We start from the raw sequence: 10610 nt of genomic DNA, 5'->3' as shown, positions 1-10610 counted from the left end.
CACATGCATACACCTGAGGGATGGAGATCTCAGCTCTCCTTATTGGTCTGAGATTGGTTCTGGGTTTATTTGAGATTAACTCAGCTCTTGCTTTGAATGGTTCAGGGTCTAGTGTGAAACAAACAGCAGGCAACACCCAGGCTAGGGCTGGTGCTGGTGTCATTCGTGATGCTTCATCTGTGCAGTGTAAGCTGCAGGATACCCCTCGTCTACCTGCGTTCTCAATGGATGGTGACTATATTATTGGGGGTGTTTTCTCTATACACTACAACATGCAGGCAGGGACACATAACTACACCACCATGCCTGAGCCACTAAGGTGCACAGGAAGGTTAGTAAGGATGTAAAGTGGAGAATGAAAAAAAAAGTAATTGTGTTAGGAGATAATTGGTATGATGTTATTGTAATAATTTTGCTAAGTGCTTGTGAAGCATTGAAAGCTTAAAAAAGAACTAACAAGTTATATAGTAATTATATGAAACAGAAGCTTTTTTGTTGTTTTGTGTTTCTTAACTGAAAATAGAGGTATGTTGTTGAATTGTGTGGGTTATACAACAGCTTGATATACCGTAGGTGATTTTAATGGTGTGGCTAATTGGTACTGTATAAATTTAACCTAAAAATGCAGTATTTAAAAATTAATTCCACCTTTACTGTTTGTTGCTGACACTGTGAACTGTCCATGTACATTTCAACACAAAGTGTATGTCTGTAGAATTGAACCCCGTGAACTGCGCTTCTCACGTGGAATGATCTTCGCCATTGAGGAGATTAACAACAGTACAAAGCTGCTTCCAGGCATCAGTCTTGGTTATAAGATCCATGACTCATGTGCCTCAGTACCAATGGCTGTGAAAGTGGCATTCCAGCTTACAAATGGCCTGGATAAGTTGTTTTATACTGGTGACAACTGTTCACAGTCTGGTATTGTGATGGCAGTTGTTGGTGAGTCTGCAACTGGGCAATCCATTGCCATGTCACGCATCATTGGATCCTTTAACATTCCTCTAGTAAATATTTTACGTCTTTTGGAAAATTGTTTAAAATATACACATGCAGATTTGTTGACTGTGACATTAAATAATTATTTGATGTTGATTTTCTTTAGGTGAGCCACTTTGCCACTTGTGCATGTTTGTCCAATAAGCAGCAGTATCCCAGTTTCTTCAGAACAATTCCCAGTGACCACTTCCAGGCTGATGCTCTGGCCAAGCTGGTGAAACAATTTGGTTGGACGTGGATAGGTGCTGTCCGCTCAGATTCAGACTATGGAAATAATGGCATGGCTTCTTTCCTGAATGCAGCACAGAAAGAGGGGATCTGTGTTGAATACTCTGAATCATTTTATCGTTATCACCCACGTAGCAGAATCCAGAGAGTGGCTGATGTTATCCGCAGGTAACTTTGTCACTCATTGTGCTTGTGTTTCCTGAAAAGACACTTATTTGAAAGTAAAAAATACTGCTTTATTATCTAAGTGTTGGCATACTGGCAATTTTTTTCATCACATATATTGCTCTCATTTTAAAACATTAGTGTGGCCCAATACTGATATCTCAACACAAAAAGTCTCTCAAAAAGTGCTTACATGTTTGCTTATGTGTTTTACATACATATTTCAAACCCATTTGTGTTTGTAGTGGTGAAATAGATTACCTTATAATGTTTCTCCAGGTCAACAGCTATGGTTGTTGTGGCATTCGTATCCTTTGGAGACATGAAGACATTGCTTGAGGAGTTGTCTCTTGTGCCTTCTCCACCTCGTCAGTGGATAGGAAGTGAGGCCTGGGTGACTCACCCAGATATGCTGAAGTTTACTTTCTGTGCTGGAGCCATTGGATTTGGTATTCCACGATCTGTCATCCCAGGTCTGAGAGACTTCCTGCTGGATCTCTCTCCCACTAAAGTGGCAGCCTCCCCAATTCTTAGTGAGTTCTGGGAGGATGCATTCAACTGCAGCCTGGAGAAAAGTAAGAATGCTGTGCTGATTTTTAAAGTAACATATTTGGTAGTCACAGTTGGGTAGACATGTTTTGTTGACTGCAAAACTGAGTAGAACTTTTTAATAGATGCTAGGACAAACTCCACAATTTATGGAAATTATATTGCTATTTAACAAAAACTTAAGGTCTTTATATAACCCCACCAGATACGACAATGCATCTTTTAGAAAAGTGGAGATAAACCAGGCTAAAGGTTAATTATCTACATCAAACACATCAAAACATATCAGATTAGTGTTAAAAAAAAGTTGCAGATGTTTAAGCTAATAATTTGTATGTAATTGTTACGGTTCAGGCTAAAAATAAAATAGCAATGTCTGTCTCTTTGTATACTGTACTCAGGTGTTTCCACAGACAAACATGTGTGTGATGGAAGTGAAGACATACAAAAGCTCCAGAGCCCGTACACTGACACATCTCAGCTCCGTATCACTAACATGGTGTACAAAGCTGTTTATGCAATAGCTCATGCCATTCATAATGCTGTGTGTTCAGAAATTAATTCTACAACTTATTGTGATAAACACATTAGTATAGACTCTAAACAGGTCAGTTGAACAAATAAATTAAAACCTTTATGAACCTATGATATGAAATTCCTAAGGACATGATACGTTTTACATTATTTATTCATTTTCTGTTTCTCATTGTTTTATGTTGCTTCATTCTCACAGATTCTCACTGAATTGAAAAAAGTCAATTTTTCCCAAAATGGTTATCATGTGTCATTTGATGCTAACGGGGATCCTGTGGCCATGTATGAGCTGGTTAACTGGCAGAAAAGTAGCAGTGGCAGCATTGAGATGGTGACAGTAGGGTACTATGATGCATCACTGCCAGTGGGCCAAGAGTTTCATATCTACAAGAACTTAACCTGGATGGAGGGCAGGACACAAGTGAGGAGCAACAAATGATCATAATCATAACAGCTATATAACAAAGTAATAGTTTGCCTCTTTATACTGTATGTATTCAGGTTCCTGTATCAGTGTGCTCTGACAGCTGTCGTCCAGGAACTCATAAAGTGCTGCAGAAAGGAAAACCCATCTGCTGTTATGACTGTATACCATGTCCTGAGGGAGAGATCAGCAATGCTACAGGTAAAAGTTTTCTCATGCATATTTCTCATTTATATTTGATATATATAATTGTTTTTGTAAATTAATTATTTTATTTTATTTTTATATTTTTTGCAGATTCACCAAACTGTTTCCCCTGCCCAAAAGAGTTCTGGCCTAACACAGAGAGAGACACTTGTTTCCCAAAGCCTGTAGAGTTTCTTTCCTTCAGTGAGGTCCTAGGAATCATCCTGGCTACATTCTCCATCGGTGGTGCCTGTCTGGCTGTTATAACAGCGACTGTATTCTTCCGGCACAGAACATCCCCAATTGTCAGGGCCAACAACTCTGAGCTGAGCTTCCTGCTGCTCTTCTCTTTGACTCTGTGTTTCTTATGTTCATTAACGTTCATTGGAGCACCCTCGGAGTGGTCCTGTATGCTGCGTCACACAGCGTTTGGGATCACCTTTGTCCTCTGCATCTCTTGTGTTCTTGGGAAAACTATAGTTGTGTTAATGGCCTTCAAAGCTACACTTCCAGGCAGTAATGTCATGAAATGGTTTGGTCCTCCACAGCAGAGAATGACTGTAGTGTCTTTTACATTTGTTCAGGTTTTAATATGTACTGTTTGGTTGGTTCTTAGTCCTCCTTTTCCAATGAAAAACCTAACTACATACAAAGAGAAAATCATCTTGGAGTGTGCATTAGGTTCAGCTATTGGGTTCTGGGCTGTTCTTGGCTACATAGGCTTGTTAGCTGTCTTCTGCTTTGTGTTAGCTGTCCTAGCTCGGAAACTACCTGATAATTTTAATGAAGCTAAACTGATCACCTTCAGCATGTTGATCTTCTGTGCAGTCTGGATCACTTTTATTCCAGCTTATGTCAGCTCTCCTGGGAAATTTACCGTGGCTGTGGAGATATTTGCTATTCTAGCGTCTAGTTTTGGACTAATACTGTGTATATTTGCTCCAAAGTGTTTTATCATAGTGTTTAAACCAGAGAAGAACACAAAGAAACACCTAATGAACAAAAGTCAATTCTAGTACCTTTGGAAATGTAAAAAATGGTAACATAAATTAAAGAGTCTATTTAGTTCACATTTACCACACTTTAAATGTTTTTATATTCAATATTTCTCATAATGTTATATTAATGAAAATTATTTGATGCTGTCATTGTAAAATCAATTTGCTCACAATATGAAATAAAGAAAATAATGTAAAAATTGTTCTTTTTCAACTTTGATAAAACTGCTATTTGATGATATGAGTTGACAAATAATACTACTTAAAAATAAATGCTGATGAATATTAAGCAAAGCCGGTCACTAACAGGCGGACCGCAGTCCAGATCCGGACCCAGAAGCTGTCCTATACGGACCTGGAGCTACAGACCGAACCGAACGTTTAGATTCCAAATCTAGCTACTGGGTGGAGCTTTACCACAACATCAAAACATGCACATATGGGTGATTCTAAAAACACCATGACCTCAGCAGGCATCCAGAATTTATGTACAAGTTAAACATGTTTAGATGCACGGTTGTTGAACTGGTTCATAGTGCTGAGATGTGTCTGTCTAATTATTAATATTATTTTGGCATTTAGCCTTTACTGGATAGTTTGACAGTGGAGACTCAGACAGGAAACATCAGACAGCATAACATGCAACAGCTTAACATGCAACACCCCAGCCATACTTGATCTGGGGATGTTGCAGCAATGTGCCACGCACCTAAACCCTGAGGCTATCAGATTGCTCATGCAGCAAAGCATTTGCAAAAGCAAATTGTGTTGAGGCTTGTTTTGCCTGACAGGTCTGACTGTAATGTGTTGCTGCAGTATGATGAAGTCAAGGCTCCGCTTTCACTGTGCTTCACATGGAAATGCATGGGGCTTTAAGTGTTTTTGTGTCTCAAAGAAGTGCACTCAGAAGAGCTGCTGCTGTTATTTGTCTTGTACACCTTTTAAAAAGGAGGGCCAGCACTTAGTGCTGCTCCAAAGACAGAAAGCATCACCAAGCTGTAATTTTACAGTTTTCGTTTCACTGAATACAGAGCTTAAAACTCCAGCAAGCAAAATTGAACAGGAAACATTAGCAGGCCAAAGACTGTGAGATGTGTGGATGTCCTGTGATGGGAGTGGCTTCTAGACCAACTCCAACCCTGTTTTGTTCTCTTTCATGTCTCTGAATAACTTCACATTTACAAAAATCACACCAATAAAAGTAACAGAATTGTTACTTTTTTGTTTTAGTTTCAGACTGAAATGCTTTAGATTACAGATGTTGAATTTGAGCTAAAATTATAACAGCACTGTTTTTAAACAAAATATTTGCAACATAGTAGTGTTAAAGTAAACACTTCTGTACTTAAATTTTTAAGTATACTGTACTTTGTAAGGGGTGGGGGAACTGACAATTTTTGTCACATAACTGCTGTCATTCCACCCTGGACTACAATTATTCAACCATTTTCAATCATCTACACACATCGCACATATTCTGTAAATACATTGAGTTTTCTACATTTATGTTTTGTGTTGGTGAAGGTCTTTCCTGGTTGTGGTTCCCTTTCTTTCTGTCTGTGTTGAGAGAAACTGTAAGAACGCAAAACAATTTCCCTCTGGGATGAATAAAGTTTTTAAAATATCATCTAAAATCTAAATCTATATATATTTGTGTGCGTATGTTTATATATTTTTGTAGTGTTTAGTCGAGTTAAGAGATTATTTCTAAAGTCTTTTACTGTACCGTCACACACCTTTGTTCAAAACCTGTTGGTAATTAATTTAGTTAGTTATGTGATAGTGTATTTACCCCATCACCCATGTGAAACAAAAAAATAGATTTTTCAATTCAATACAATTGAATTTTATTTGTATAGTACCATATCACAACAGAGGTCATCTCAAGGCACTTTACAATGTAAGGTTTAAGACCTTACAAAGTATAATTGTATAAAGACATAGACAGAAAATCCAAAATCCCATTTCAAAAAGCACTAAGCTTTAGAGGAAGAAACCTCCAGCAGTACCAGGATCAGGGTGGACGGCCGTCTGCCTCGGCCAGTTGGGGCGAGTGGAAAGAGGAGAGAGAAAAGAACAGCAGGCAACAAAAAACAACAACAACAAGCAGCAAAAACACTGGGCAGGGTGGTAAGACCAGTAACTGCACAATTACAATTACGGGAGAAAGGTAACACAAAGTAAATGACATGCAATGGTAGCATATGAATGGCAAAAGGAGCGGACAGAGGAGAAGAGTTAAGAGTGTCAGCAGAGTTCCCCCAGCAGACTAACCTATAGCAGGAGAACTAAGAGATAGTCCAAAGTCACCTGAGTCATTTCTTATTGTAAGCTTTAGCTTGATAGCTAAAGGCTCTGCCTCCTATTCTACACGTGGAAAACCACCAAACAAGTAAACCTGCACTCTCAGAACATGGAGTTTTGCTGGGAAAATATGAAACTATGAGGTCTTTAAGATAAGATGGAGCCTGATTATTAAGTGATTTATACAGTATGTGAAGAAAAGATTTTTAAATTAAATTCTGGATTTTACAGGGAAACAATGGAGAGAAGCTAACGTAGATGAAATATGTTCTCTCTTGCTAATTCCAGTCAGAACTCTGGCTGCAGCATTTTGAAACAACTAGAGACTTTTTAATGAGTTATTTGGACCATCTATTAATAATTAATTACAATAGTCCAGTCTGGAAGTAAGAAATGCATAGACTAGTTTTTCAGAATCACTTTGGGACAGGATGCTCCAAATTTTAGAAATCCTCCTCAGTTAAAAAAAGGCAGTTCTAAATATTTGTTTTATGTATGAAGTAAAGGAGATTTCCTGGTTAAAGATAATCACAGTGAGGCCAATGCTTTGTCAGAGATCAGGGCTGCATAGCAGTTGTAGGGGCTTAACCCGAGACATAAAGACTCTAATGACGCTGGTCAAGGAGTCCTTCTGTTGAAGTTCATCAAACAAGCAGCAGATGTCTTCCTTCAGTTTGTAGGCTTTCTGAAGTAGCAGGTTGTCCTCACCAGGAGATGTTGGTGTAGTGGCAGCGGCAGCCATGTTGTGCTTAGACAAGAGGACTTGTGGGGCAGCAGCAACTGCATTTGGGATATGCTCATAATGTTAGTCAGCCAGCATAGAGTGTCGTGTTAGGAATGGGACTAAGAAAGTAACATCTCGATCCACACCTACCAGAGTATCAGACCAGTGCAATACGGAGAGTAATACTGCAGACATTTATTGTTTTCATTACACTGACCCAGAAATAGTTGAGTACCAACAGCTATGTCTTACTATGATGCTCTGGGTAGAAAGATAGCTGAGTTTAAAAAGGCATCAACAGCCCAAAACAAACCCTCATCAACAGCTGCACAACCTTAACTTTTTAACCCAATTGAACTCAAAAGCTTCTTGAGCTCCCATCTAATTGATAAGAGTGGCAGTTATTCTAGGAGTTAATGAGCACTAAGCAACATACACGTGAGAGTACCCAGAAGTTTCTGACTGCTCACTACTCTTTTCAAGAAGTAACACATGCTCAAAGAAAATATGTCCAAGGTGTATTGGAATAAGTGCAAGGTTATGTAGCCATTGCTTTATATGTGGAGAGGCAGGTCACAGGCTACCAGGGTGTTTGAGGAGAGGAAAAGCACAGCACTCTGACCTGCCATTTATTGATGCTCATGCCATACATATTACTGAGCAGCAAAGTGTAACAAACTCATACACATCTAAGAAAGAAAGTTATTGTTAAAACTAATAATGTGTCTTCTGCACTTGTTAACAAAGAGACCGAAGGAGACGTAGGGGAAGGAGAAGAAGGGAGTGCAGCTACCATCTGGAACCCTTGTGCCATCGACAGTGAGACACCAAGAGGACCTTTATAAGTTAGTTGATACACTGGCAAACCCTACTGTTCTAGCCTATCCAAAATTCAAGAGCTGCCATTTGTGCTTCACACGAATGCAGAAACGACCCAGTGTTAGGAGAGATCGTGGATATGAAAGAGTCAAGCAGAGAAAAGAAAGTGGAGTGTGGATAGCTCTTAAAAGTGTTATTTTGAGCCATCTAATTTTTTCTTGGGGAGTGTGTGACATACAGCAATGGTAACAGTGAAGATGAATGTTAGATTTAGCACTTATGTTCCTGTTTTTAGCTGATCCCGAAAAATTCCACTGTCATTGATGGAGAGTTTAGAGATGGTGATGGATCCAGTTTCTTCATGTAGGCATGGCCTGTTTCCAAATCTGTCCTTACTGAGATTAATGACTTTTCCATTGCTGATGATGATAACTGGTGTAACATTATGATGCAAAGGTCCAAATATAATTCTTTGCATTCTATTGCAAAGTTTTAACATGTAAGGTCACTGTATCTCCAACCTGCTTCCTCAGTTGTGTTTGATCAGAAAAGGCAAAACCTGAAATAAGCAAAAAGGTATCAGCATGACATGGCTTTATAGAAGTGACAGTTTTATGTTGTTTTTGAAAAGAGGAAGTTTTACATTGTACATTGTTATACCTCTGACTAGACTGAAATGATTCCTTTCTTTAACCACTTACTAAATATTGAGAAAATAAAAGTAACTGTAGATTAAGAACCACTCATACAGTAAATAATAATTCTGCAGTTACCGATGAAAACCAAGAGGAAGAAGAACTTCATTTGTAGTAGAAGCTCAGGTGGTAGAGAAAATGTCTACGAACCCCAGGTTGAGTGATTTAATTCCTGCTTCCTCCTGGCTACTTTCTGAAGTCTCCTTGGACAGGACACAGAAACCCCATAGTAGTAGTAGCGCCGACATGCACTGTCCTAAAGATGCTTAAAGTGATAAAGCAGCAATATTGGTTTCTGGAGATCAGAGCAGTGGCCCAGAATAACTCCAACATGATCAGTGACCTCCAGCAGAAGCTAAAGGAGCTGGGAGAGAAGCTGCACCAGAAGGAAAATGAAAACTTGCAGCTGAACAAAGACAAAGAGAGTCTCTCTGAGAAGGTACAGCAGAAAGAAGCAGATCACAGGTTCAACGAGAAAATCTGGCAGACAAAATACAGCAGTCTGCGGGAAGAGGTCAGCAAGGAGCTCGCTGAGAAACACGAGAGCTGGAGGACAACAGGAAGCTGATGGAGGAAAAGACAGAACTGGAGAAAGAGAAGAACAAACTGATGGAGGAGAGGACTGTACTGGTGGAGGACTACAAAGAACTGATGAAGAAGAATAAGACAGAACTGATACTAACGTATTTCTACAATTTCAAAGGATGGACTCTCCTAATCCAAACTTATTCAAATCTTAACAACAGTGTTTTAGGCTTCATCATCTATTACCTCCATGAGAATTTCCATCTACCACATAAGCAGCTGCTCTGGCTGGAGAAGACCTACATGCTCACTGGCAACTTGGTTGCATATAACCAGTGTAGACGTATTCCAGTCTCTTCTTGCCGTTTACTAGAATTAGTATGGGATGGCAGCCATGTCCCATTCCTGTGACTGTGGCCAAAGTCACTGTAAGTACCACGGGGCAGATCTGTGTACCCGCATCAGACTCATCACATGCATAATTCACCATTGTGGTGGCTGCTGCTGTGTTGCTGCACCACCAACATGATGGGCAGAATCAAATCTATTGAAAGACAGATTTAGGTCATTTACAAAGGCCTGGTCTCCAGTGAACTGGTGACCATTTTCACCTTTTTCATGGCCCAAGATGTATTTCTTATTATATCCTCTCCACACATCACAGACATTGTTCTGCTCCATGCTCTGTTCCAGCTTCTTCTGTTCCACTGAAAAGTCCTCTTCTTCTCGTTCAGCAGGGCCTTCAGCTTAGGGCTCACACGGTGCTTGTTGTTGGGAAAACACTGTACACTCTACACATGTAGTCTGTGATACAGTATGCAATACTGTCAATGTATTGCAGTCCACATGCCTTCCCATGTGGACTGCAGTAAATGTCCCAGTCCATGTTAAAACAAGCTCAGTTCCCTCCTCTGTCCTGATCTTCACTTCTCTGACCTGTGGTAAGTAGTTTTTCACCACTGGAGTGTAAGAAGGGTAGGAGGGTAGAGGTGTATGCATTCCTTACATTTGCAAGTTTTTTTTTATTTTTTATTTTTTGCTATTTCAGAATTATTAAAAGGGAGAAATGAGTTTACTCAACAACCTCAGCTGGAGAGAGCTGAAATCACCAAACAGCAGACAATGCACTTTTTACATCCATAAAGAATTAAGGATGTAGTAACATGTCTCTCAAGCCTTTAAAGGTAAATAAATCTGAAATGAATCTGAATATCATCTTCAGTTTTCTTTTTTGCCTCCTCTGAGTGATTTTTTATAGTTTTACTATAAAAACTATAAACTATAAAAAGCTAATATAGACAATCCGAATCAGAAGAAGTGGAGCACAGATACGACTACAGTCAAAGTAAGCACCTCCATCCCAGTTGTAATTCCAGCTGTAGTTTGTCTCCATCAGCCTCAGCAGAGCTGGTTCTATCCTCTGTTAACTAACGTTAACTAGCGTCTATTAACTAACT

General features: G+C 39.3%; 1 protein-coding gene across 1 annotated transcript; it reads left to right on the top strand.

Moving 5' to 3' along the window:
• Positions 1 to 224: 224 nt before the first annotated feature.
• On the top strand, positions 225 to 4104 carry LOC113165104 (extracellular calcium-sensing receptor-like). The gene is made up of 8 exons (XM_026364523.1): positions 225 to 331; positions 716 to 1010; positions 1109 to 1398; positions 1675 to 1970; positions 2346 to 2551; positions 2678 to 2899; positions 2980 to 3103; positions 3200 to 4104. Exons 1-8 carry the CDS (start codon positions 225 to 227, stop codon positions 4102 to 4104), a joined length of 2445 nt encoding a protein of 814 aa, XP_026220308.1.
• Positions 4105 to 10610: the final 6506 nt, after the last annotated feature.

The sequence above is a fragment of the Anabas testudineus genome, chromosome 13, assembly GCF_900324465.2.
Source record: "Anabas testudineus chromosome 13, fAnaTes1.2, whole genome shotgun sequence".
In the NCBI taxonomy this organism is placed as follows: domain Eukaryota; kingdom Metazoa; phylum Chordata; class Actinopteri; order Anabantiformes; family Anabantidae; genus Anabas; species Anabas testudineus.
The sequence above is the reverse complement of the archived record's forward strand: the minus strand, read 5'-3'. Positions and strand labels throughout refer to the sequence as shown.

Excerpts from the sequence above, each read along its gene's own strand:
- LOC113165104 (XM_026364523.1), top strand. The coding sequence starts at position 225 with ATGGATGGTGACTATATTATTGGGGGTGTTTTCTCTATACACTACAAC. Across the intron at positions 1,399-1,674 it reads GTGGCTGATGTTATCCGCAG|GTCAACAGCTATGGTTGTTG; the intron begins GTAACTTTGTCA and ends ATGTTTCTCCAG. Across the intron at positions 2,552-2,677 it reads TTAGTATAGACTCTAAACAG|ATTCTCACTGAATTGAAAAA; the intron begins GTCAGTTGAACA and ends TCATTCTCACAG.